Source organism: Gorilla gorilla, chromosome 17, assembly GCF_029281585.2.
Source record: "Gorilla gorilla gorilla isolate KB3781 chromosome 17, NHGRI_mGorGor1-v2.1_pri, whole genome shotgun sequence".
Lineage (NCBI taxonomy): Eukaryota > Metazoa > Chordata > Mammalia > Primates > Hominidae > Gorilla > Gorilla gorilla.
The window spans coordinates 78547799-78571817 of NC_073241.2; the positions used below are offsets into that span (position 1 = coordinate 78547799).

The 24019-nt window shown below is 38.2% G+C and overlaps 1 protein-coding gene across 9 annotated transcripts in view; it reads right to left on the reverse strand.

Annotated features, from left to right (window-relative positions):
- Nucleotides 1–24019, reverse strand: part of DYM (dymeclin) — a 410032-nt gene that overhangs the window by 213538 nt on the left and 172475 nt on the right. For all 9 annotated transcript variants that reach the window (XM_031003621.3, XM_031003623.3, XM_055368706.2 and 6 more), the window contains 2 exons: nt 21815–21993; nt 10274–10399 (listed from right to left, as the gene is read on the reverse strand). In XM_031003621.3, coding sequence (XP_030859481.1) covers nt 10274–10399; nt 21815–21993 — 305 coding nt within the window. The remainder of the gene's footprint in view (nt 1–10273; nt 10400–21814; nt 21994–24019) is intronic.

Genomic DNA, 24019 nt, shown 5'->3' on the forward strand with positions numbered 1-24019 from the left:
TATAAAGTAAATAAATAAATAATAAGCTGTGAAACTGAACAGGGAGAGCAAACAGACCTCTAATTAAAGAGAGAGGATTTAGGAAGCTGGAATTTTTTAAAAAAATTCTGATTAGTATATCTAGTGAGATTTGACAGAATATTGCATCCATAAAATAAGAAGAGACTGCTATGAAAAGGGAAAATCACAGAACAAAAGCAAAGTTGCTTAAGATTATAAAAGTATCATGGCAGCTGGGCACAGTGGCTGATGTCTGTATTCCCAGCACTTTGGGAGTCCAAGGCCAGGAGTTCAAGACCAGCCTGGCCCAATGACGACTCTCTAAGAATACAAAAAATTAGCCGGGTGTAGTAGTGTATGCCTATAGTCCCAGCTACTCTGGAGGCGGAGGCATGAGAATCGCTTGAAGCCAGGAGGCGAAGGTTGTAGTGAACCAAGATGTTGCCACTGCACTCCAGCCTGGGCGTAGCAGAGTGAGCACTATGGAAAATTAAATTTGTGATGTGAAGGACCAAACTGAGAAGTTCTCCACAGAAACTATAAGAGAAAAGTGCAGATGTCATAGCCACTTAAAAATTCCAGAAGAAATAAACTAGAAGAAAAACAGAACAATTAGTAATATGAGAAAATTTCTTTGAGAGGAAAAGAAAAACATTCAACATTCCAAGAAAAAAATCATGAAAAACAATCAAAACATTCTCACAAGATTAATGAATTTGCAGTATATGAGAAAGTTCCATTGGCTTCCAGACAGAAGAACATGTTATCACCAACGGAAAGAGAAGCAGACTAATGTTAGAGTTCCCATCTTGAACACTACACATCTGAAGGACAGCAGAACAATGTCTCAAGATTTTTGAGGGAAGACATTATGATTCTAGGATTCTGCATCTTGAGAAACTACTATGTAAGCATGATGCAAAATAAACTCAGCATGAACCACCCATGTACCATTTCCGGGAGAAAAAAAAAAACCAAAACACCACAACACATGTAAGTATTTAGCTGCCCCTCCTCAACACAGTAACAGCAGGACAAATCCAGGAGAATTCAAGAGAAGGAGAATATGGGATACAAACAACAACAAACACAACAGTCATCCATGAAATCAGGAAAACAGAATTAAATCTAAATAATATGGTTGTACCTTAGTTTTTCTAAAAGAGGATTAAAATAGATCATTCTCTAGCAAGTCTAACAACAACAAAAAAATTCCAAACAATATTAGGAATGAGAAGGGCGTATAGAAACAGATTAAAAGAATAAAAACACAAAGGAATACCACACTCAATTTCATGTCAATATGTTTGAAAGTACAAGTACATACAGGTGCCTTCCGTACACATATTTTCACTCGTTTAACTCTCTGGCCCCACATCACCCAGCATCCCCCATTACAAATAAGCCCACCCTGACTGCATTCTCCACTCAGAGGCTGGCATATAACAAATACTCACTACATGGTGGTTAAATATTATTTAGAATTGAAAAGTAAAAAATATAAAAGTTTGGCTGGGCATGGAGGCTCACGCCTGTAATCCCAGCACTTTGGGAGGCCAAGGTGGATGGATCACCTGAGGTCAGGAGTTTGAGACCAGCCTGGCCAACATGGTGAAACCCTGTCTCTACTAAAAATTAGCCAGGCAAGGTGGCGTGTGCCTGTAATCCCAGCTACTTGGGAGGCTGAGGCAGGAGAATCGCTTGAACTAGGGAGGCAGAGGTTGTAGTGACTGCACTCCAACCTGGACGACAGAGAAGACTCTCTCAAAAATAAATTCCATAAGTTATATATGATAGAGTATTATACAGTAACATTATATAATATCAACTCTTTTTAAAAAATTAAATATGTTTGGGAAAGTACAAAAAATAATTGACGTCTATATGCCCACAATTCACATTACCAACTGTTAATATTTTTTAATATATATATATCTCACTTTATTCCCCCATGGAGGAACAAACACTATCTTGAGTTTAGTATGTATACTCTAGACCATTTCAATTACTTTATCTGCATATATACATATATGTACATACATATGTATGTAAAAAACCAAAAACCAGCATTCCTTTGTGTGTTTTCTAGTACACATAAATAGTACCATACATAATGTATTAGAATGAATGGTTTCCCCCCAAATCTATGTCATTCAAAACTTGTGAATGTGACCTTACATGGATAGAGGGTCTTTGAAAATATAATCAAGATGAGACTGCATTAGATTAATGTGGACTCTAGGTCAGTTGACTGCTGGTGACTGTAAGATGAGGAAGACAGACACAGAGACAGACACCTCCTGAGAGAAGGATGTGATGACAGTAGCAGAGACTGGAGTGATGTAGATAGATGGCAAGCCAAGGGACACCAAGTATTGCCTGCGACCACCAGAAGCTAGGATGACACAAGAAAGGGTCTTCCCCTAGAGCCTTCAGAGAGAGCATGGCCACGCTGACACCTTGACTTTGGACTTTCAGGCTACAGAAGACAATAAATTTCTATTGTTAGGAGTCACCTAGCTGTGGTACTCAGACAACTCTAGAAGACACTAAGTATCTTTCATTTATATCAGCAGTACTCAGTAACTGTGGTGGTCAGTTACAGTAGCTCTAAGAAACTAACACACATCTGGTTTGTTCGCATCTTACTTTTTTCACTCAGTATGTTTCTGTAACCCTCCTATACTGATACATATAAGAAGAATATTCACCAGGTATGCCTGTCTGATAGTACTAGTTCTTTTTTTAAAATGGAATACTCAATACTAGTTAGTAAATAGCTTTTGTTGCAAGCCACTCCCCCAGGTCATATACAGCAGAAAACAAAGAACTGTGGTCCACATCCATTCTTACTGGCTGGTGTTGGTGCCATCCATACTACTTAAGTCATTTGAATGTCACCTCTATATCCAAGTCTACTTCATTCCTTGTAACCACTCTAGAGTACTATATTAGCAGGCTACATTTAAAAAAAATCCATTCCTCTATTAATGGAAATTTAGGCTATTTACAGTTGTTTTCCTATTTAAAACAATGTTACAATTCAGATCACTATCCTAAATCTCACTGTATGAAAGTCAGAAAAAAAGAAAGAATTCCTTACTCTCCATATTCTTACTATCCAGACTTTTACCTAAGTTCAGGAATCACACAGATTTTGAAAACAAAAATACCTGCACATGACTTCATAAGTACATCTGTGAGAATTTACTAGGAAGCAGAATTGCCAAATCATTGAATATCTTCTTTTTTTTTTTTTTTTTGAGTTGGAGCCTCACTCTTATCATCCAGGCTGGAGTGCAATGGCACGATCTCGGCTCACTGCAACCTCCGCCTCCTGGGTTCAAGTAATTCTCCTGCCTCGGCCTTCTGAGTAGCTGGGATTACAGGCACCCACCAGCACACTCGGCTAATTTTTGTATTTTTAGTAGAGATGTGGTTTCCCCATGTTCGCCAGGCTAGTCTCAAACTCCTGACCTCACGTGATCTGCCCACCTCAGCCTCCCAAAGTGCTGGGATTACAGGCGTGAGCCACCACGCCCGGCTTGAATATCTTCTTTTAAAAATAAATGTATAGGCTGGGCGTGGTAGCTCATGCCTGTAATCCCAGCACTTTGGGAGGCTGAGGTGGGTGGATCACGAGGTCAGGAGTTCAAGACCAGCCTGGCCAAGATGGTGAAACCCTGTCTCTACTAAAAATAAAAAAATTAACCAGGCTTGGTGGCAGGCACTTGTAATCCCAGCTACTCCAGAGGCAGAGGCAGAGAACTGCTTGAACCTGGGAGGTGGAGGTTGCACCGAGCCAAGATCATGCCACTGCACTCCAGCATGGGCAACAGAGTGAGATTCTGTCTCAAAAAAGAAAAAAAAAGTATAGTTACTATTAACTGTGTTAACACACTAAAAAGCACAGAGCAGCAGTGTCCAACATAGTGGCACTAGCCACAAGTGGATATTTAAATTAAAATTTAATAAAAGTAAAATAGATTCCTCAGCCATACTAGCTACATTTCAGGTGTGAGCATACTTACAGTGCAGTCACAGAAGACTTCTATGAGGATAGAAAGTTTGAATGATTAGCCTGGTATAGAGACCACCACTGTATCCATCACCTAGATTTATCAAACGTTAGTATTCTTGCTTCTAAAGTACCTGAAGCCTCCTCATTGTTCTACACTGATAACCTGCCTCCCCAGAGGCAGCCACTATCCTGAAATTGGATGGGCGTTTTTTTTTTTTTTTGAGTTTTATTATCAATACACGTAGCTCTACGCATTCATTCTAGCTGCTTTACAATATTTCATTTACGTAATCTGCTCTCCCATTAATGGAGCTGTATTCAACTTCTGAATACAACTAACAATGCTACAGTGAAAATTCTTTCAAATATGTTCTCACGAGAACATATTTGAAGAAGTTCTCCCTAAAACGTAAACCCTGAAATGGAACTTCTGAGAGGTGGAGTCTCAAGCCTATGTGGGAGTGGACAAAGTATATACAGTCCTTTAAACAATCTCACTAAACAATATATGTGCTATAAATCGCAGGCTGTCCTATGGTAACATGTGGTAAAAAAAAAAAATGCTTCTATGAGCCCAAGCCCACAGTCATAGGTGTACTGGGGTCCATGATGGATGATAAAGGAGAAAACCCGAGAGCAGGCTCAAGAAGTACATGTGTGACTGAATCCTGCCTTACCTGGCAGCAGTCCCTTCGAAAAATTGACAGAATCCTGAGAATTCTGATGAAAATCCCCAAATCTAGAGAGAGAAACAAGTTTGGTAGGTTTATTTATTTGTTTCTTCTTCTGACTAAATAGTGAAAGGAGGTGTGGGAGAGAAAATGAGAACCTTCAGACATTTTCAAACATGAGAAGGTGAATAAAATATGCCACAGAAATATTCTGTGAAGAAGGCCAGGCGCAGTGGCTCACGCCTGTAATCCCAGCACTTTGGGAGGCTGAGGCCGGTGGATCACCTGAGGTCGCGAGTTCGAGACTAGCCTGACCAACATGGAGAAACCCTGTCTCTACTTAAAATACAAAATTAGCCGGGTGTGGTGGCGGGCGCCTGTAATCCCAGCTACTCGGGAGGCTGACGCAGGAGAATCGCTTGAACCTGGGAGGCAGAGGTTGTGGTGAGCCGAGATTGCGCCATTGCACTCCAGCCTGGGCAACAAGAGCAAAACTCCATCTCAAAAAAAAAAAAGAAATATTCTGTGAAGAAAATACTGAAAACAAAAGCCAGATATATAGAAGAAGATGAATAAAAATAACAAACTCAGGGATACAGAAACTAAACTATGGTAAAAGGGCTGATGGTAGACAACACATCCAATAAAACCAGTATTAGGCAATTTTGGCAATTTGAGTTACAAAACAGAATGGAAATGTTATAAGTTTTGAATAATCTAAAAAAAATAATTAGCCAGGTGTGGTGGTACTTGCTTGTAATCCCAGCTACTTGGGAGGCTGAGGCACGAGAATTGAGTAAAACAGAGTGAGACTCTGTCTCAAAAAAATTTTTACAAAATTAAATAATTAAACTAACAAAAAATTGGAAGAAAGAGATGAAAAGAAGTGTGGAATTAATAATGTTCTCATGTTTCTCACTAAGAAATACACTGGTTCTCTCTACAGCTGCAACATGGATTTAAAATAACTAAACAATGATTCTAACATCTTAGCTTTCCAAAATCTCTTTTCTTCACCATATAATAATATTAAAAAATATATTGCATAATGAAGGTCTTGTATGGTGGCTCACACCTGTAATCACAGAACTTTGGGAGGCTGAGATAGGCAAATCATTTGAGACCAGGAGTTTGAGACCAGCCTGGCCAACATGGTGAAACATCCCTGTCTCTAATAAAAAATACAAAAATTAGCCAGGCATGGTGGTGTGTGCCTGTAATCCCAGCTACTTGGGAGGTTGAGGCATGAGAATCACTTGAACCCACGAGGCAGAGGTTGCAGTGAGCTGGATCCTGCCACTGCACTCTGGCCTGGGAGACAAAGCGAGACCGTGTCTCAAACAAACAAACAAAAGTATCAAATATCTTGACTGTGATATTGAACTACAGTTTTACAACTATAGTTGCCATTGGGGAAAACTGTATTAAGGGTATATGAGGTCTCTCTTATTTTTCTTAAAACTGCATGTGAATCTACAATTATTTCAAAATAAAAAAGGTAATTTAAAAAACGGCAAAAAGATATATATGCACACAAAAAGCACATTAAAAATAAATTCTCTGTATCATTGGGTATTAAGAAATGCAAATTCAAATCAAAATGAGATAACAATATATATATCATAGGCAATTAGGTTCACACTAATGATTCCATGTAGAGAAACTTGGTAAAACATTTGAATTTACTCTTTTCTACTATTACATATGGAAAGGGAAGGGACCAAAATAAATCGAGATCAACAAGAAAGTCAGATTCTAGAGAAAAAGAACAAGTGTTTCAATATTTGAATTTGAAATGTCATCTAAAATATCCTGAAATCCAATGGAACTGAACTCAATGTGAACTGAACTTTCCCTATCTTACCAACCCTGTTTTGGCAGTCAGCGAAGTTTAATTTTAATGCAAAATTCTCTGCTAACTTGAAAGTGTTTTAATTATAGAATGAGGATACAGAAAAGTATAGAAAATAGCACAATAAAAAGTATAACCACATATGAATTATGCCAAAAACTAACATTTTGTCATGTTTGCTTCAAAGTTTTTTGTGTGGTTACAGTTACTTTTTCTTGTTCTGATTATTTTGTTATTGCTGCTGCTGAAGCAAATAATTATCTGGGTGGTAATGACACAAATATAGAATGTAATTTTCATTAGTTTTCCTTTAAAATTTATGTGTTTTATATGCATGTTATACTTCAATTTTAAGATGTTTTTAAAAATCATATTTGTTTTTAATTCCTTATTAAAAGTCATGTTTTAAAAGTTGATTAAATCAGTGAAAATATTACTTCTCATAGTATTTTACTGAAAACAAGAACCAAGAAATTTCTATGTTCACATCAAAAGGTCAAGCTACAGAAGCAAAAATAAATTAATGGGGCTATATTAAACTAAAAAGCTTCTACACACCAAAGGAAATAATCAACAAAATGAAAAAGCAGCCTCTGAATTGATATAAAATATTTTCAAACCATATATCTGATAAAGGGCTAGTATCTAAAATATATAAAGAACTCACACAACTCAATAACAGAAGAACAATCCCATTAAAAAATGGGCAAAGGACCTGAATAGACATTTCTCCAAAAGAGACATAAATATGGTCAACAAGTATATGAAAATGTGCTCAAAATCACTAATTATCAGGGAAATGCAAATCAAAACCATCACACCAGTGTGGATAGTCATTATGAAAAAGACAAGAGATAACAAGTATGGGAGGGGATGCAGGAAACAGAACCCTTGCACACTGTTGGTGGAAATGTAGATTGGAGCCACCAAGGTGAGAAACAGTATATAGATTCTTAAAGAAATTAAAAATAGAACTAGTGTATCATCTCACAATTCCTCTTCTGGGCATAAGGAAAATGAAATCACCACCTATAAAGATAGCTGCACTCCCACATTCACTGCAGCACTATTCAGAATAGCCAAGACAGACACAGCCAGAGAGTCCGTCGACAGACAAATGGACAAAGAAAATGTAATACATACAGTCATTTGCCACATAACAATGTTTTGGTCAATGCCAGACAGCATATACAAAGAAGGTCCCAGATGATTATTACAAAATTCCTATCACCTAGATGTTGTAGCCATTGTAGCACAACACACTATTCATGTATTTGTGGTGACTTTGTAAAGCAAAAAAGTTCCAGTAAGCTAAGGGTAATTGATTATTAAAGAAAAATATTTTTATAAATTTAGTGTAGCCTAAGTGTCTAGTGTTTATAAAGTCTACGATAGCATACAGTAATGTCTTGGTCCTTCACATTTACTCACCACTCACTCACTGATTCAGTCAGTGCCACTTCCAGTCCTGCAAGTTCCATTCATGGTACCCTATACAGGTGTGCCTTTTAAAATCTTTTATACTGTATTTTTATGGTAGCTTTTCTATGTTTAGATAAACAAATACTTACCATTGTGTTACAACTGCTTACAGTATACAGTAACAACACTGTACTGGTTTGTGGCCAGCAGCAACAGGCTATACCTCACAGCCTAGGTGTGTAGTAGGCTACACTATCTTGGCTGTGTAAGCACACTCTACGATGTTCACAGAATGATAAAATCGCCTAAGGACACATTTCTCACAATGCTTCCCAATTGTTAAGTAGTGCATGGTTGTATAAACAAAGGAATATTATTCAGCCTTAAAAAAGAAGACCCTGCCATTTGGCACAACATAGGTAAACCTAGAGGAGATTATTCTAAGTGAAATAAACCAGAGAAAGAAAAATACTTCATGATCTCACATATATGTGGATTATCTTTTTAAAAAGTCAAATACACAGATAGAGGATATTACAATGGGTACCAGGGGGTGGATGTGAGAAAATGAGGAGATATAGGTCAAAGTTGCAGGTACATGGGATGAAGTCTAGAGATCTAATGTATAATATGAGGACTGTAGTTAATGATACTGTATTGTATTCAGGATTTTTGCCAAAGGAGAGTATCATTGCTCTTGCCACAAAAAATAAAGGAGGTAACTATGTGAGATGACGGATATGCTAATTTACCTGACTGTAGTAGCCATTTCTCTATGTACATGTATTAATATATCAAAACATCAAGTTGTATACCTTAAATATACACACAAAAAATAAATTTGTATGTTTTATACCCCTTCCACAATGGTCAAGATTCCTTAAATCTTAGTTGAAATTATGGTCATACTATGTAAGAGGCAAAAACATGACTTAAGGGAACATTAGAGAGGAATAAATATAATATAAAAGCCCTACTGAAAATGAGGAGAAAACAAAGTGTCTGTACCCTTATAAAGAGTGAAAGCCCTGCCCCCTTCTCCTACAGAACCCCTAGCAAGGAGACTGGAAGAATCAAAAACAATCCACCCAAAAAATGGCCTGCAGGGACAGAGTCCCAGAGAAAGAGACTATGTATAACAAGGTACAGTAAGTAAGACCTGCCCACACACAGGACTTCCAATCGACTTCTTAGTGCTTACTCCTACAGATGAACAGATCAACCAGGGCCACCAGATGCTCCAGGAAAGACAGGAGTCCAAAAAGAAAATTCGGTAAGTTTGAATATATTTTGAGCAAATTTTCAGTTCTGTTGAAGTATTAGGGGTAGAATCAGTGTATTAGTACACAAATAAAAAACAGGGCAATGATGTGCTACAGAAATGGTAAAACATGTTCAAGAAAGGAAATGCAATTATCCTACAGTACACAGCTGAACTAAAAATAACATCAAAAATAATAATGTAAAAGCTGAGTTAACAAAAATGGTAATAAGATGGAAAAAGGAAAAAGTCTGTGTGCCGGCAAGTGTGCTGGGAACCCAGAGGGAACACTTGTGGAATGCAGGAAGAACCAATGACTATCTTCCATCTTAGGGCGATAATAGTTAATGTCTGCAACTGAAAAATCAAGAAATCACAATATAAGCATGTTACTTCGAAACATGGACAGAACTGAAAGCATTTGCCTTACAGGAGTGGGAATCAGAAATAGGGTGAACATGGGTCTGTTATTTTTCATTAAAACCTTGTACTTCTATACAAGTTTTAAAACTACATATGTGTATTACTTTGATGCAAAAAATAAAATAAAAAAATGCCAAAGAAAAACATAAAACCAGTTTGGGAATAAAACTCTCCAACAGGACCAAAATTTAAAAAGTTAAATTATGCTATGTTCTTTAAAAATATATACATAAAACAATGGATTTCTCAAACTTCTTCCATTTTGGTCCCTTTTTCTTCTCTAATTCTGTATGCATGAAGCAAACCTATTTGACAATTTCTGCCACAATGAAAAAGTGGAAATGAAATGCTGAAGAAAAATGAACCCAGTAGCAGCAAAAGCATTTGTATCAATTACCAAAGAACCATTTTGAGAGAGTTTTTAATAGTGGTTAATAGTCATTCTGAAAAAAAAAAAAAAAAAAAAAAAGGCACCGCTTCATAAATCTGAAGAAAGACATAACATTTCTAATGCAGGTTCTCACAGGAACATCTACCAGAAAGAAATGTAAAGACTAGTAAATCTTACATAGGGACATGTCTGTTCTGTAACTCTAACTCTAACCCAAGTAATGGTAACTTACCACTTCATGAATGGATCTGTTGAAGCCATCATCTTCCGTAAGGATCAACAATATTATAAGGGCCATATACACATGGTGTGAATTCCTTTCTTCAACATGATACAGAATCTCAAGAATTGGTAAAACCTAGAGAATAAAAATTATAATTGACTATTTCAATACTTCATTATAAATCCAAATGTTTTAAATCTTTACACTTTCATTTTGTGTTCTTTGCTTTAATATCAGTTATATTTTTCATTAGAGAAAAAAACCATATAAACCCACTTCTGACTGAATGTATTTTCCAAATGTATAGCTAAGATGCCAGTGGAGAAAATCACCACTAACTCTGTGAAGGTCTCTTAAGGTCTAACCAACATAAAGGTTGGATCTGCAAGGACCATTTAGGCTCGTTGTTTGTTTTGAAGATTTTAAGAAGTCACATTGCGTTCTCCCAACTTAACCAAAAAGTGGGAGTAGCGGGGAGAGCACAGCTGCTCAGAAGTTAACTTTTTAATTTATGCGCTTAGCACCACCTTTTTAAAGCTAGTAAGTAAAAAATATATTTCAAGAAATATATTTTAAATAAATATGTAATTAAACAGCCTCTTGGAACCCAAGGTGCATTTTCTCAACATGTGTATTAAGATCTGCTCTTCAGTATATCTATCAAACATTTCATTTCATAATGCTGTTTACAATTGTGCTTATTTCAAATCATTGACACCTTCAATTTGTTCCTTCTTCACTAAAGTAAGGAGGTTACTGAAATTATTTATTAAAGATGGGCAGACTATCTACATAGCATGTCTTGTTGGAAACAACCACGAACACTATCCACTGAATGCTAGAAAATAGGCAAAAAAAAAAATCTATCATCTAAATCAGACAACACATGTAATGAGCAAATTGTTTACACATACAAGTCCTTAAAGCACAGGCTGGTATGCAAAGCCCACCAAAACAAGCTGGTATGCCTGGGGCATACGTGTTTTGACAGGCACACCTATTGCAGGAAGCTTTTAAAATGTGTCACTGGTATGTTTTGTTCTTTTACAAGTTGTAGCTAAAACTTCCTCTAAATTATGAAGTTCAGTGCATGAGCACTATTAACTTCCAGGAACAAAGTATACCAGTTACCAAGCAGTCATTGCTCTGTCTCTTTTCCCAGGCATTCTTGTCTTTGGAGTTCCTTCTGACATTTTGTCAAACATAATACATTGTACTCACATTCCACATTACCTAGTAAGCATAGTTACATTTTTTAGTCATTTAACTCAACATTTGTTAATTGTGATTCTGGAGTTTTCAATATGCCATATAACATTTCCATTAACGACAGACCACATATATAACAGTCTGTGGTTTATTGTCTCATAAGATTACAACATCATATTTTTACTGTACCCTTTCTATGTTTAGATACACAAACACCATTGTGTTACAAGTGCCTGCAGTATTTAGTACGGTAACATGATGTACACGTTTATGGCCTAGGAGCCATAGGCTACACCATAAAGCTTAGGTGTGTAGTTAGGCTCTACGATCTAGGTTTGTGTAAGTACATGCTATGATATTTGCACAATGACAAAATCACCTAATAAAACATTTCTCAGAACGCCTCCCCAAATTAAGCAACATGTGACTGTATATTTTATGCCTTTTTTTTTTTTTTTGGCTACGCCTGTAGAAAGCACATCTTACCTATAGTACATAACACCAATAGAGTACTGAAAATATTGACAAGACACACAAGCAAATGGTATATTCAAAGAAATAATAATGTAAGAGTAAGTAATGGGTCCAATGAGACTATGTCAGAATAGTACTTCATTCTTTTAAATATTTGTATTGAGATACAATTTACAGACCATACAATCCATTCAAAGTGCATAATTCAATGGTTTACCATATACTCGGAAATATGTGTAACCATCACCACAGGCAACTTGAAAAATTTCATTATCTCAAAAACAAACCCCATACCCTTTAACTATCACCTCCCCCAGACCCCTATCTACCCTGCCCAAAGGAACCACTTTCTGTCTCTATAGATTTCCCTATTCTGGACTTCCGTATGAATAGAATCATACACTATGTAGATTTTTGTGACTTTCTTTCACTGAACATGTTACCAAAGTTCATCCATGTTGCAGTATGTATCAGGATCTCATTCCTTTTTATGTCAAATAATATCTCATTGCATAAACATACCACATTTCATTTATCCATTCTTCTGTTGACTAACATTTGAACTGTTTCCACTTTTTTGCTATTATGAACAATGCTTCTATAAACACTCATTTACAAGTTTTCCTGCAGACATATACTCATTTCTCTTGGGTATATATCTAGCCTTGGAATTGCTGGATCATATGGTAACTGTTTCATTGTTTCAGGAACTACCAGACTGTTTCAAAGCCATTGCATCATATTACATTTCCACCAACAGTGTATGAGAGATTAGATTTCTCCACATCCTCACTTCTTCTTATCTAACATTTTATTCTAGGCATCACAGTGGGAGTAAAGTGGTGTTTCGCTGTGGTTTTGATTTACACTTACCTGATGACTAATAATGTCGTTGTTTTTTTCATGGGTGTATTACTAGCTATTTGTATATCTTCCTTGCAGAAATGTTTACTCAGATCTTTCATCCATTTTTTAATTGGGTTGTCCTTCTACTATTGGGTTTAAAAAGTTCTTTACATACTATAGATACAGTTCCTTACCAGAAAAGTGATTTGCAAATATCTTCTCACATTTTGTGGGCTGTTTTTTCACTTTCTTGATGGTCCTTTGAAGCACAAACGTTTTTATTTTGATGCAGTTCAATTAACCTGTTTTTTCTTTCATTGTTCATGCTTTTGTTGTTATATCTAACAGTCATTTGCCAGATTCAAGGTCATGAAGATTTACCCCCATTTTCTTCTAAGAGGTTTATAGTTTGGGCTCTTTTTAGGTCTTTGACCCATTTTGAATTAACTTTGTATATGGGGTGAAGCAAAAGCCCAACTTTATTCCTTTGCAAGTGACTACACAGTGGCACCAGTACCATTTGTTGAAAAAACCTATTCTTTCCACATTGGTCTTGGCACCCTGGCTAAAAATCAGTTGATGATAGGTATATGGGTTTATTTCTAGACTCTCAGTTCAACTCCATTGATGTATTATGTCTATCCTTGTGACAGTACCACACTGTATTGATTAGTGTTGCTTTATAGTAAGTTTTGAAATTAGAAAGTATGAGTCCTCCAAATTTGTTCTTTTTCAGAATTGTTTTGGCTATTCTTGGTCCTTTGTAATTTTACATGAATTTTTTAATCATCTTGTCAATCTCTATAAAGAAGTCGCTCCCTCTCCCTCTCCCTCTCCCTCTCCCCAGGTCTCCCTCTCCCTCTCTTTCCACGGTCTCCCTATGATGCCGAGCCGAAGCTGGACGGTACTGCCGCCATCTCAGCCCACTGCAACCTCCCTGCCTGATTCTCCTGCCTCAGCCTGCCGAGTGCCTGCGATTGCAGGCGCGCGCCTCCACGCCTGACTGGTTTTCGTATTTTTTTGGTGGAGACGGGGTTTCGCTGTGTCGGCCCGGCTGGTCTCCAGCTCCTAACCGCGAGTGATCTGCCAGCCTCGGCCTCCCGAGGTGCCGGGATTGCAGACAGAGTCTCGTTAACTCAGTGCTCAATGGCGCCCAGGCTGGAGTGCAGTGGCCTGATCTCGGCCCGCTACAACCACCTCCTAGCCGCCTGCCTTGGCCTCCCAAAGTGCCGAGATTGCAGCCTCTGCCCGGCCGCCACCCCGTCTGGGAAGTGAGGAGCGTCTCTGCCTGGCCGCCCACCGTCTGGGATGTGAGGAGCCCCTCTGCCTGGCTGCCCAGTCTGGAAAGTGAGGAGCGTCTCTGCCCGGCCGCCATCCCATCTAGGAAGTGAGGAGCGCCTCTTCCCGGCCGCCATCACATCCTGGAAGTGAGGAGCGTCTCTGCCCGGCCACCCATCGTCTGAGATGTGGGGAGCACCTCTGCCCTGCCGCCCCGTCCGGGATGTGAGGAGCGTCTCTGCCCGGCCGCCCCGTCTGAGAAGTGAGGAGACACTCTGCCGCCCGGCCACCCCTACTGGGAAGTGAGGAGCCCCTCTGCCCGGCCAGCCGCCCCGTCCAGGAGGGAGGTGCGGGGGGTCAGCCCCCTTCCCGGCCAGCTGCCCCGTCCGGGAGGGAGGTGGGGGGGTCAGCCCCCCGCCTGGCCAGCGGCCCCGTCCGGGAGGTGAGGGGCGGCCAGGCAGAGGCGCCCTACTGGGAAGTGAGGAGCCCCTCTGCCCGGCCACCACCCCGTCTGGGAGGTGTACCCAACAGCTCATTGAGAACGGGCCATGGTGACAATGGCGGTTTTGTGGAATAGAAAGGGGGGAAAGGTGGGGAAAAGATTGAGAAATCGGATGGTTGCCGTGTCTGTGTAGAAAGAGGTAGACATGGGAGACTTTTCATTTTGTTCTGTACTAAGAAAAATTCTTCTGCCTTGGGATCCTGTTGATCTGTGACCTTACCCCCAACCCTGTGCTCTCTGAAACATGTGCTGTATCCACTCAGGGTTGAATGGATTAAGGGTGGTGCAAGATGTGCTTTGTTAAACAGATGCTTGAAGGCAGCATGCTCGTTAAGAGTCATCACCACTCCCTAATCTCAAGTACCCAGGGACACAAACACTGCGGAAGGCCGCAGGGTCCTCTGCCTAGGAAAACCAGAGAACTTTGTTCACTTGTTTATCTGCTGACCTTCCCTCCACTATTGTCCTGTGACCCTGCCAAATCCCCCTCTGCGAGAAACACCGAAGAATGATCAATAAAAAATATAAAAAAAAAAAAGATGTGTGTGAGGGAACTGGCTGCCCCTTCTATCCCTTTCGCCCCTTCGCCAATGAGAGGAAGAGGGCCCTCAGCAGACACTGAATGCCAGTGCCTGGATCTTGGACTTCTTAGGCTTTAGAACCATGAGAAATAAATGTTCACTGTTTTTACAGTACCCCCCCAAAAAAATAATAATAAAAAAATAAAAATAAAAAAATAAAAAAAAAGTCAACTAGGATTCTAATATGTATTGTGCTCAATGTGTATGTCAGTCTGGGGAATACTGCCATCTTAACAATGTGAAGTACTGTGATCAGGGCTGGGTATGGTGGCTCATGCCTGTAATCCCAGCACTTTAGGAGGCCATGTGGGAGGATTGCTTGAGGCCAGAAGTCTAAGACCAGCCTGGGCAACATAGCAAGACCCTATCTCTATCTCTATTTTTTTTTATGTTGCAATCAATGAATATGTTTTCCCATTTCTTTCAATAATATTTTGTAGTTTTCACAGTGTAAGTTTTGTACTTCTTTTGTTAAATTTCTGATGCTATTATGAACAGAACTATTTTCTTAACTTCATTTTGGGATTTCTCATATATAAAAATACTATTTTTTGCATATTGACTTTTTATACTGATCCAGTATCCTGCAACTTTGCTGAACTCATCTATTAACTCTAAGAGTTTTTTAGTGGATTCCGTAGGATTATCTATATATAAGATAATGTCATCTGCAAATACAGATAATTTTACACCTTGCTTTCCAATCTAGATATGTTTAATTTCTTTCTCTTAATCAAATGCCCAGGCTAGAATCTCCAGTAAAATGTTGAATGAAATGGCAAAAGCAGACATCCTTGTTTTGTGGCTGATCTCGGGGAGAAAGAAAACAGTGTTTTACCATTAAGTATGATGTGAGCTGTGGGGTTTTCATAGAAGCCGTTTACTCCTCTAAGGAAGTTCCCTTCTATTCCTAGTTTGTTAAATATTTTTATTTCATAAAAAAGTGATTACTTTGTCAAATGCTTTTTTCTGTATCTATTTAAATAATCATATGATTTTTGTTTTTTACTCTGTTGATATGATATATCACAATAACTGACTTTCAGATGTCCAATCAAGCTTACATTTCTGGGATAAATCCCACTTGGATATGGTATATAATTACTCTTATAATAGCACTTTAATTCTGAAAGAACTATCTAAACTGAGATCTGAAAAACTATTAGGAGTTATCTGAGAAGAGGAAAAAGGAGAAAATTTCAAGGAGAAGTATTCTAGAGAGAAAACCAAGTCTAAACTTAGGAGATAGGTCAGATTGAGAGACATTAAATTAATTCATTATGATTAAATAAAGAATAAAAAGAACATAATGGCAAAGAGATGAGACCCAAAATGGAAGCTGTGGCAAAATTATAAAGTGTCTTGTTAGCCACATTAAGAGTAAGAGCTTTAACCTGAGGGCACTGTGGAGACATGAAAGGGCTTTAAAAGTAGGGAAGTGACATGATCAGATTTGACTCTAATATACTCACTCTGGAAACAGGATAAAAAATATTAAAGAATAGCAAGTCAGAAAGCAGGAAAACCAGTTAAAGATGTTGCAATAATTTTAATAAGAGATGAAGGCAGCTTACACCAAAGGAATGGCAATGAGGAAAAAGAACACTAATACATTCCAAAGATAATAAGGAGAGAAAATAAAAAATATTTGGTTGGATATGGGGGAATGAGACAGAGGAGTCAAAGCTTTTGCCAACTCTATGGATGGCTCCCTGTGACAGAGAATACAGGAGTAAGAGAAGGAAGAGCAGGGAAAATAATGAACCCAATTTTTACATGTTTGGTTTAAGGTGTCTATGAGACGGCCACTGGGAAATGTCTGGGGCAGCTGCATACATGGATATGAGATACAGGCAATCAGGACTGCAAATACAGAACTGAATATATATGGCACATATAAATGGGAACATATACACTGGCAACATATAAATGGCAACTGAATTTGCTTAGATGTTTTAGGGAGAAGTACAGGGAAAAAACAAAAAGGACAGAATCCTGCAGCAGGACACATTTAAGGACAAGGAAAAATAACACATAAAAGAGAGAGAAAAGCAGTAGGCATAGAGGTGGAAAAACCAGCAGAGTACAATGATTGGAAAGCCAAGGTATATGTTTGTAGATATATGAACTGCACGTTTGGGCCCCCAAAATTAGTATGTTAAAACCCTAACCCACAATGGGACACTATTAAGAGGTGGGGCCCTTGGGAGGAGATTAGGTAACAGGGGTGGAGCCCTCATGACGGGATTAGTACCCTTATAAGAAGAGATAGGAGACAGCTTGCTTCTTCTCTGCCTCTGCTCACTGCCATGTGAGGACACAGCAAGTAGATGACTATTGACAAACCAGTAAGCAGCTCTGCACCAGACTCCAAGGGGGCTGACATCTCTATCTTAGAAATCCCAGCCTACAGAACTATGAGAAATAACTTTCTGTTGTTTAAGCACCAGTCTATGGTATGTTTGTTAAAGCAGTCAGGCCAGACTAAATTCTGAACTGACTAAGCCAGAACTGACTAAGACATAGGTATTTGGCGGTTTAAAGAATGAAGAGATGAACAGTGTCATGCAGCAATGCAGTCAAATAAGAAAATTATGAAACATGCCCAGAGATTTACTAATAATCAGGAGCTGCTGATGAGGAAGTTGTAGGAACAGATGTTAGATCACAACAGGTAGAAAAGTGCACAAGAAGTAAAGGCAAAGAATGTAGCTTTCAAGAAACTTAGCATGAAAACAAAAGGGCTAAAAAAAATTTTTCCTTTTTGATGTTTATATAAAAACCACATTCAGAAAATAAAGGACTATTAGTCCATCTAAAACAAGATATAAAGATCCTATGTCATTTCTTTTATAATTAATGATAAATCATAGACTGCATATCACTGTAAATATTAATCTCATTTTCTAAGTGTCTCTTCAGTGAAGTTTCAAATGAGTACGATATCAAAATGACAGGGGTTGCATATCTGCAATATTGTGCAGGCTCAAGCTTTGACCCAAAAGCAGAAGACTGCTGGAGGCCTAAGGGAAATACCAGCTGAATCTCTGTTGGACTAATACAAACAGAAATTAAAAGAGTGACTAACTCATAATGCCCTGATTAAGAAAGTTACAAGCAATATAGTGTTGAAGTGACTATATATTATTTGTCCAAGATCCCTTCCTTAAGGAACTTCCCTTTACCTTTGTGGCTATGGTGGCTTAGCATTAAGTGTGCCTCCTTCCATAGTCATTGGTCAAATAAGTGGATACACAACCCAAGAAGAGACTATTGGAGCCCTTCATGAAATATTTCTGAAGTAGCTGTGTTTCCTCCTTTTAGCTTATGATATGTTCAGAGCTGCTGGTGGCCACCTGCCTCCCCACTTGGAAAGTGTGTGCCTGAGAATAAGGCCAAAGCTATAAAAGGCAAAGGCAAAAGATGGAGAGGCCAAGCCTGGATAACATCATTCAGCCCCTAGAACCAGCTATGACTGAAGCCAAAAAACAAGCACAAATTTTTCATTTGTACAGATATATTTCTTTTCACTTATGCTAGGCATAAGCAATGGGTCTGTTACAACTAAAAGAATCATGACCATCTCAAATGTCTAGCTGCTTTTCTTGGTAAACGTTTAATTGTGATAAAATATAAAAATTGTGTTCATGTCCATAATGGGTTTTTCTAAAAAGTATGCCCTCTTATGCCCTGTTCTTAATATTTAGGCACTTGGATTCGCCTTAGACACTATTCAGAGATACAAAAAGAAAATGTAAGAGTCACTGTATTGTTATTCTAATAGATACCAACTAAAAATGTACTATATAAGAAGTTATACCAGATTAATTAACTTGTTTTGAGTTAAAACAAGTCAAACAGTAGTGAGTCAGACCATCAATAGAAAGAATCCAAGTTAGCCAACACCTGTCGCTGAATACAGGCAGGTCTGCCTCCAGCCTTATGGGATTTACATACAATAAGGTATTTCTTAGAAACACTGTAATCTGTTAAACATTACCTTCTTAATGTCAAAGACTGCAGAATAAAAGAATTGATAACTACAACAAAATCAGATCAGCACAGTAAATTTCCTACTGATAACATATTTTCTAATCAGAGCCTCAACATATTTATTATAGAAGAAAGGTAAAAGGACAGATGGAGCATAAATTAAGAAATTATCCAACAAAACCAGAACAAATAAACAAACACCACCCTCCAAAAAAACTACAACACAAAACCTTTTAACCTTTCACCATGTATGTCATCAAACGCAGACAGCTGCTCTCTGCACCATCTTATATACCTGCATCCTTACCATACAACTTTCTGAAACAGGTGATGTCACAGGTTTCCTGCTTATTGCCAACATTTCCCTTAGAATACATCATACTCAGAATTGTCTGTATGCCTATCCACACCCATCAGGAAACAAGCCTTCTCTTTATAGGATTTTACTCATATAAGCAGCATACTTTCATACTCAATTTGCTATTTAAGCAGTGTTTCCCACCTAGACCTGCTGTGGAGACACTTTCACCACACTTTTTGTTCTTAGTGTCAATTTGATGTAGAATACGTTCAATGAATTCTAGTATTCCATGTTTCTTCACTATTTATGCAGTATTTTATATTTAACACTGAAAAAATGGTAACCAAATACTGGGAGAATCCTGCTATCAACCTGTAAAAACTGGTACAGAGGGAACATTTCATTGCTGTCAGCCAGCTACTGGCTATTTCGGGAATGTTCACATTTTTATGAATGTATTACGGGTCCATAGTTATCTACATACTATGTATTTCAAACAACATTAACACCCTGGTGAGGTAGCTTACTTTGCCCCTTATAGAAACACTGATGTTTGCACATTAGTCATAAAGGAAATCAATTATTGCTTACAGGAGCTTTTGTCTATGAACAAAAATTTGAGAACTAATTTCATTCATGTAGTGATGGATAGTGTAATTTAAGTGATATCTGACAAAGGTACCTTAAAATGACTATAAGACTCCAGGGAGTGAGTTCAGACAGTCCTAAAGCCTAAGGCTGCCAGACTGGGTGGGACATTTGGGCAGCTGAGTTGAAACATCATTTTCCTTTCAGCATTCTCATCAGGAATATTCTGCAACTGTGACGAGTAACATGAACTTGGTGGGCGGGTACTTAGCAGATGGCAGCGACCGAGATGATTTAAAAATCTCCTTGAGATTTTTGGAAGACCTGAACAGGCTGAATCCTGGGCAACGCGTGGCTGTTAAAGACTGTAAGGACAGGGAGGGATGCTGTCAAGCCAGCCAGGGACGCTGCGGTGTCCTGCTCTGGGAGGCCACCTCCACATGAGCTGTGTCTTACGCTGGAGAAGCTCCTACCCTCTGTCTGTGTCTGGTGACATCTCCCTATCAATTTCTTGACTATCACCTTTGTGGCAACCAGGCAAATAAATTTGCCCTCTTGGGAAAAGAAGTTTTTCTCCAAAATATTATAAAATACAAACACATGGAATGTTAGACCTAAAACCATAAAAACCCTAGAAGAAAACCTAGGCAATACCATTCAGGACATAGGCATGGGCAAGGACTTCATGTCTAAAACACCAAAAGCAATGGCAACAAAAGCCAAAATTGACAAATGGGATCTAATTAAACTAAAGAGCTTCTGCACAGCAAAAGAAACTACCATCAGAGTGAACAGGCAACCTACAAAATGGGAGAAAATTTTTGCAATCTACTCATCTGACAAAGGGCTAATATCCAGAATCTGCAATGAACTCCAACAAAGTTACAAGAAAAAAACAAACAACCCCATCAAAAAGTGGGAGAAGGATATGAACATACACTTCTCAAAAGAAGACATTTATGCAGCCAAAAGACACATGAAAAAATGCTCATCATCACTGACCATCAGAGAAATGCAAATCAAAACCACAATGAGATACCATCTCACACCAGTTAGAGTGGTGATCATTAAACGGTCAGGAAACAACACGTGCTGGAGAGGATGTGGAGAAATAGGAACACTTTTACACTGTTGGTGGGACTGTAAACTAGTTCAACCATTGTGGAAGTCAGTGTGGCGATTCCTCAGGGATCTAGAACTAGAAATACCATTTGACCCAGCCATCCCATTACTGGGTATAAACCCAAAGGATTATAAATCATGCTGCTATAAAGACACATGCACACGCATGTTTATGGAAGTACTATTCACAACAGCAAAGACTTGGAACCAAGCCAAATGTCCAACAATGATAGACTGGATTAAGAAAATGTGGCACATATACACCATGGAATACTATGCGGCCATAAAAAAGGATGGGTTCGTGTCCTTTGCAGGGACATGGATGAAGCTGGAAACCATCATTCTCAGCAAACTATCCCAAGGACAAAAAACCAGACACCGCATGTTCTCACTCATAGGTGGGAACTGAACAATGAGAATACATGGACACAGGAAGGGGAACATCACACACTGGGGCCTGTTGTGGAGTGGGGGCAGGGGGAAGGGATAGCATTTGGAGATATACCTAATGTTAAATGACGAGTTCCTGGGTGCAGCACACCAACATGGCACATGTATACATATGTAACTAACCTGCACATTGTGCCATGTACCCTAAAACTTAAAGTATAATTAAAAAAAATACAAACGCATGGAATGTTTAGTATGATACTTACAAGATTTTCCATATCTGTGCGAGCCAACATGTATGTTCTAATATTACTATTTTGATGAAGCAAGGTATACAAGAGAAGAGTTGCTTGATCAGATGTCTGCTGTTCACAAAGAGCTGTGTACAAACTATTAAAGTTGATCTGGAAGGCATGTGGAATTGATGAGGGGAAAGGACTGCTATCTGGAATACAGAAAACAGCACATCAGTAATTTCTAGCTGTGCTTTATATAAATAAAAATATTGTTAAAGTAATGTGTACAACTCAATTCCCATTAATTTTATGGAAAGTCACTACATTTCAGATTCAAAATTTTAATTTATGTAAAATTTACTTTAGGGCCAGGCACGGCGGCTCACGCCTGTAATCCCAGCACTTTGGGAGGCCGAGACGGGTGGATCATGAGGTCAGAAGTTTGAGACCAGGCTGACCAACATGGTGAAACCCCATCTCTACTAAAAATACAGAAATTAGCCAGGCATGGTGGCGTGGGCCTGTAATCCCAGCTACTCAGGAGGCAGGAGAATCGCTTGAACCCGGGAGGTGGAGGTTGCAGTGAGCCGAGCTCGCGCCACTGCACTTCAGCCTGGGCGAGAGTGAGACTCTGTCTAAAACAAAACAAAACAAAACAAAAATTTTACTTTAAAAAGAACTAAACAAAGTCATATACTTTGACTTTGTTACTATTTTCCCATTAACACAGCTGAAATAAATCAGCTATAAGAACATGAACTTAAATGAACAGAATTATGAGCTAGGCAAAAGGCCCTCCAATCAATACAACTTAATCAGGACATTGAGATAAAATACTTTGTTACCAAAACTAAATAACCATGAGTCCTAAATAAAGAATATCTAGAGAAAAAGATATAATTTCTACACAAAATAGAAAATTCTCTTTTAAGACAGAATTAAAAAGAAAAAACTGCCTTTAAATAAATTGTGGCTGAAGCATCCACTTCCACTTATATCAAAATCAGTATAGACGTTCCTCAACTTAACAATGGGGTCGTATTCCCATAAATTAATCATAAGTTGAAAATATTCTAAGTTGAAAATGCATTTAATACACCTAACTTACCAAACAACATAGTGTAGTCTAGCCTAGCCTAAGCTATTATATTTGTGTACAGTTCTAAATTGTATCAATCCAACTGTAACAGTAGGCCTATTTTACAACAAAGTGTTGAATATCTCATGTAATTTATCAAATACAGTACTGAATTTATATTGTTTTTGCACATCATAAAGTCAAAAAATCCTAAGTCCAGCCATTGCAGGTTGGGGGCCATCTGTGTATGTTCAACATTAGGTTCTATAATCAAAAGAGCACACCAAGCTTGAGACAACTACCAGAAAACTTCTATAACTTTTTTTAAAGTAAAATAAAATATAATCTCCAATGCAAACCTAATTGACTACAACTGTTAAGAAACTTTTTTTTTTTTTTAAAGTACAGTCACTGGAACAATGAAAAGCACAAATCACAGCCTGTATTAGGAAAAGTTCTTGATATTCCAATCTGACACAGCCCCTTTCCAACAGTTAACTGGATTTGCTGAGAAACTGAAGCAACCAAGGTTAGGAAGCAACAAAGAAGATAAAGATAAGTTCAATGGACTCAGAGAAAGTCATCATCCAATCAAATAAAACTCTGAACATGGTAGCACAAAGAGCTAACATTTTTACGTTCTAAAAAGCACCAAATTATTTTTAAGCCTTTAAAACACAGAAGCACTACCAAAACAAAACAACTTGCTTTAACATTTCTAAAAGCTGTGCTCTTATGTAAAAAGAGATGTGTTCCAACACAATCCTTGCCTCTCAGATTCTCCTTCCTAAGCTTTACATTTGTGAGGGGAATGCATCAAAATGCCTTCAAGTTTACTATCCAGTGCCCTCACTATTCCTTCCACATTTGAAATATAGGCTGTTTTTTCAATACTAACACTGTATTTTTGACACTTACAAAAATAATTCCTTTTTTTTGTGGTTGGCTTTATATTTTTGCAAGGGATGGCAAAAGGAAGTGTTGCCATGTGCTGTGAGTATGCAGATATTATGGAATCTACAGAATGCTCACTGGAGGAAGATTCTAGACACACTACACTTCTTTAAAATTGAAGGAAAGTAACAAATTCACCAACCTGTATTATACCTGACTGCAAAGGAAATATGTGGGTTGTGTATATGTATCCACAACATATA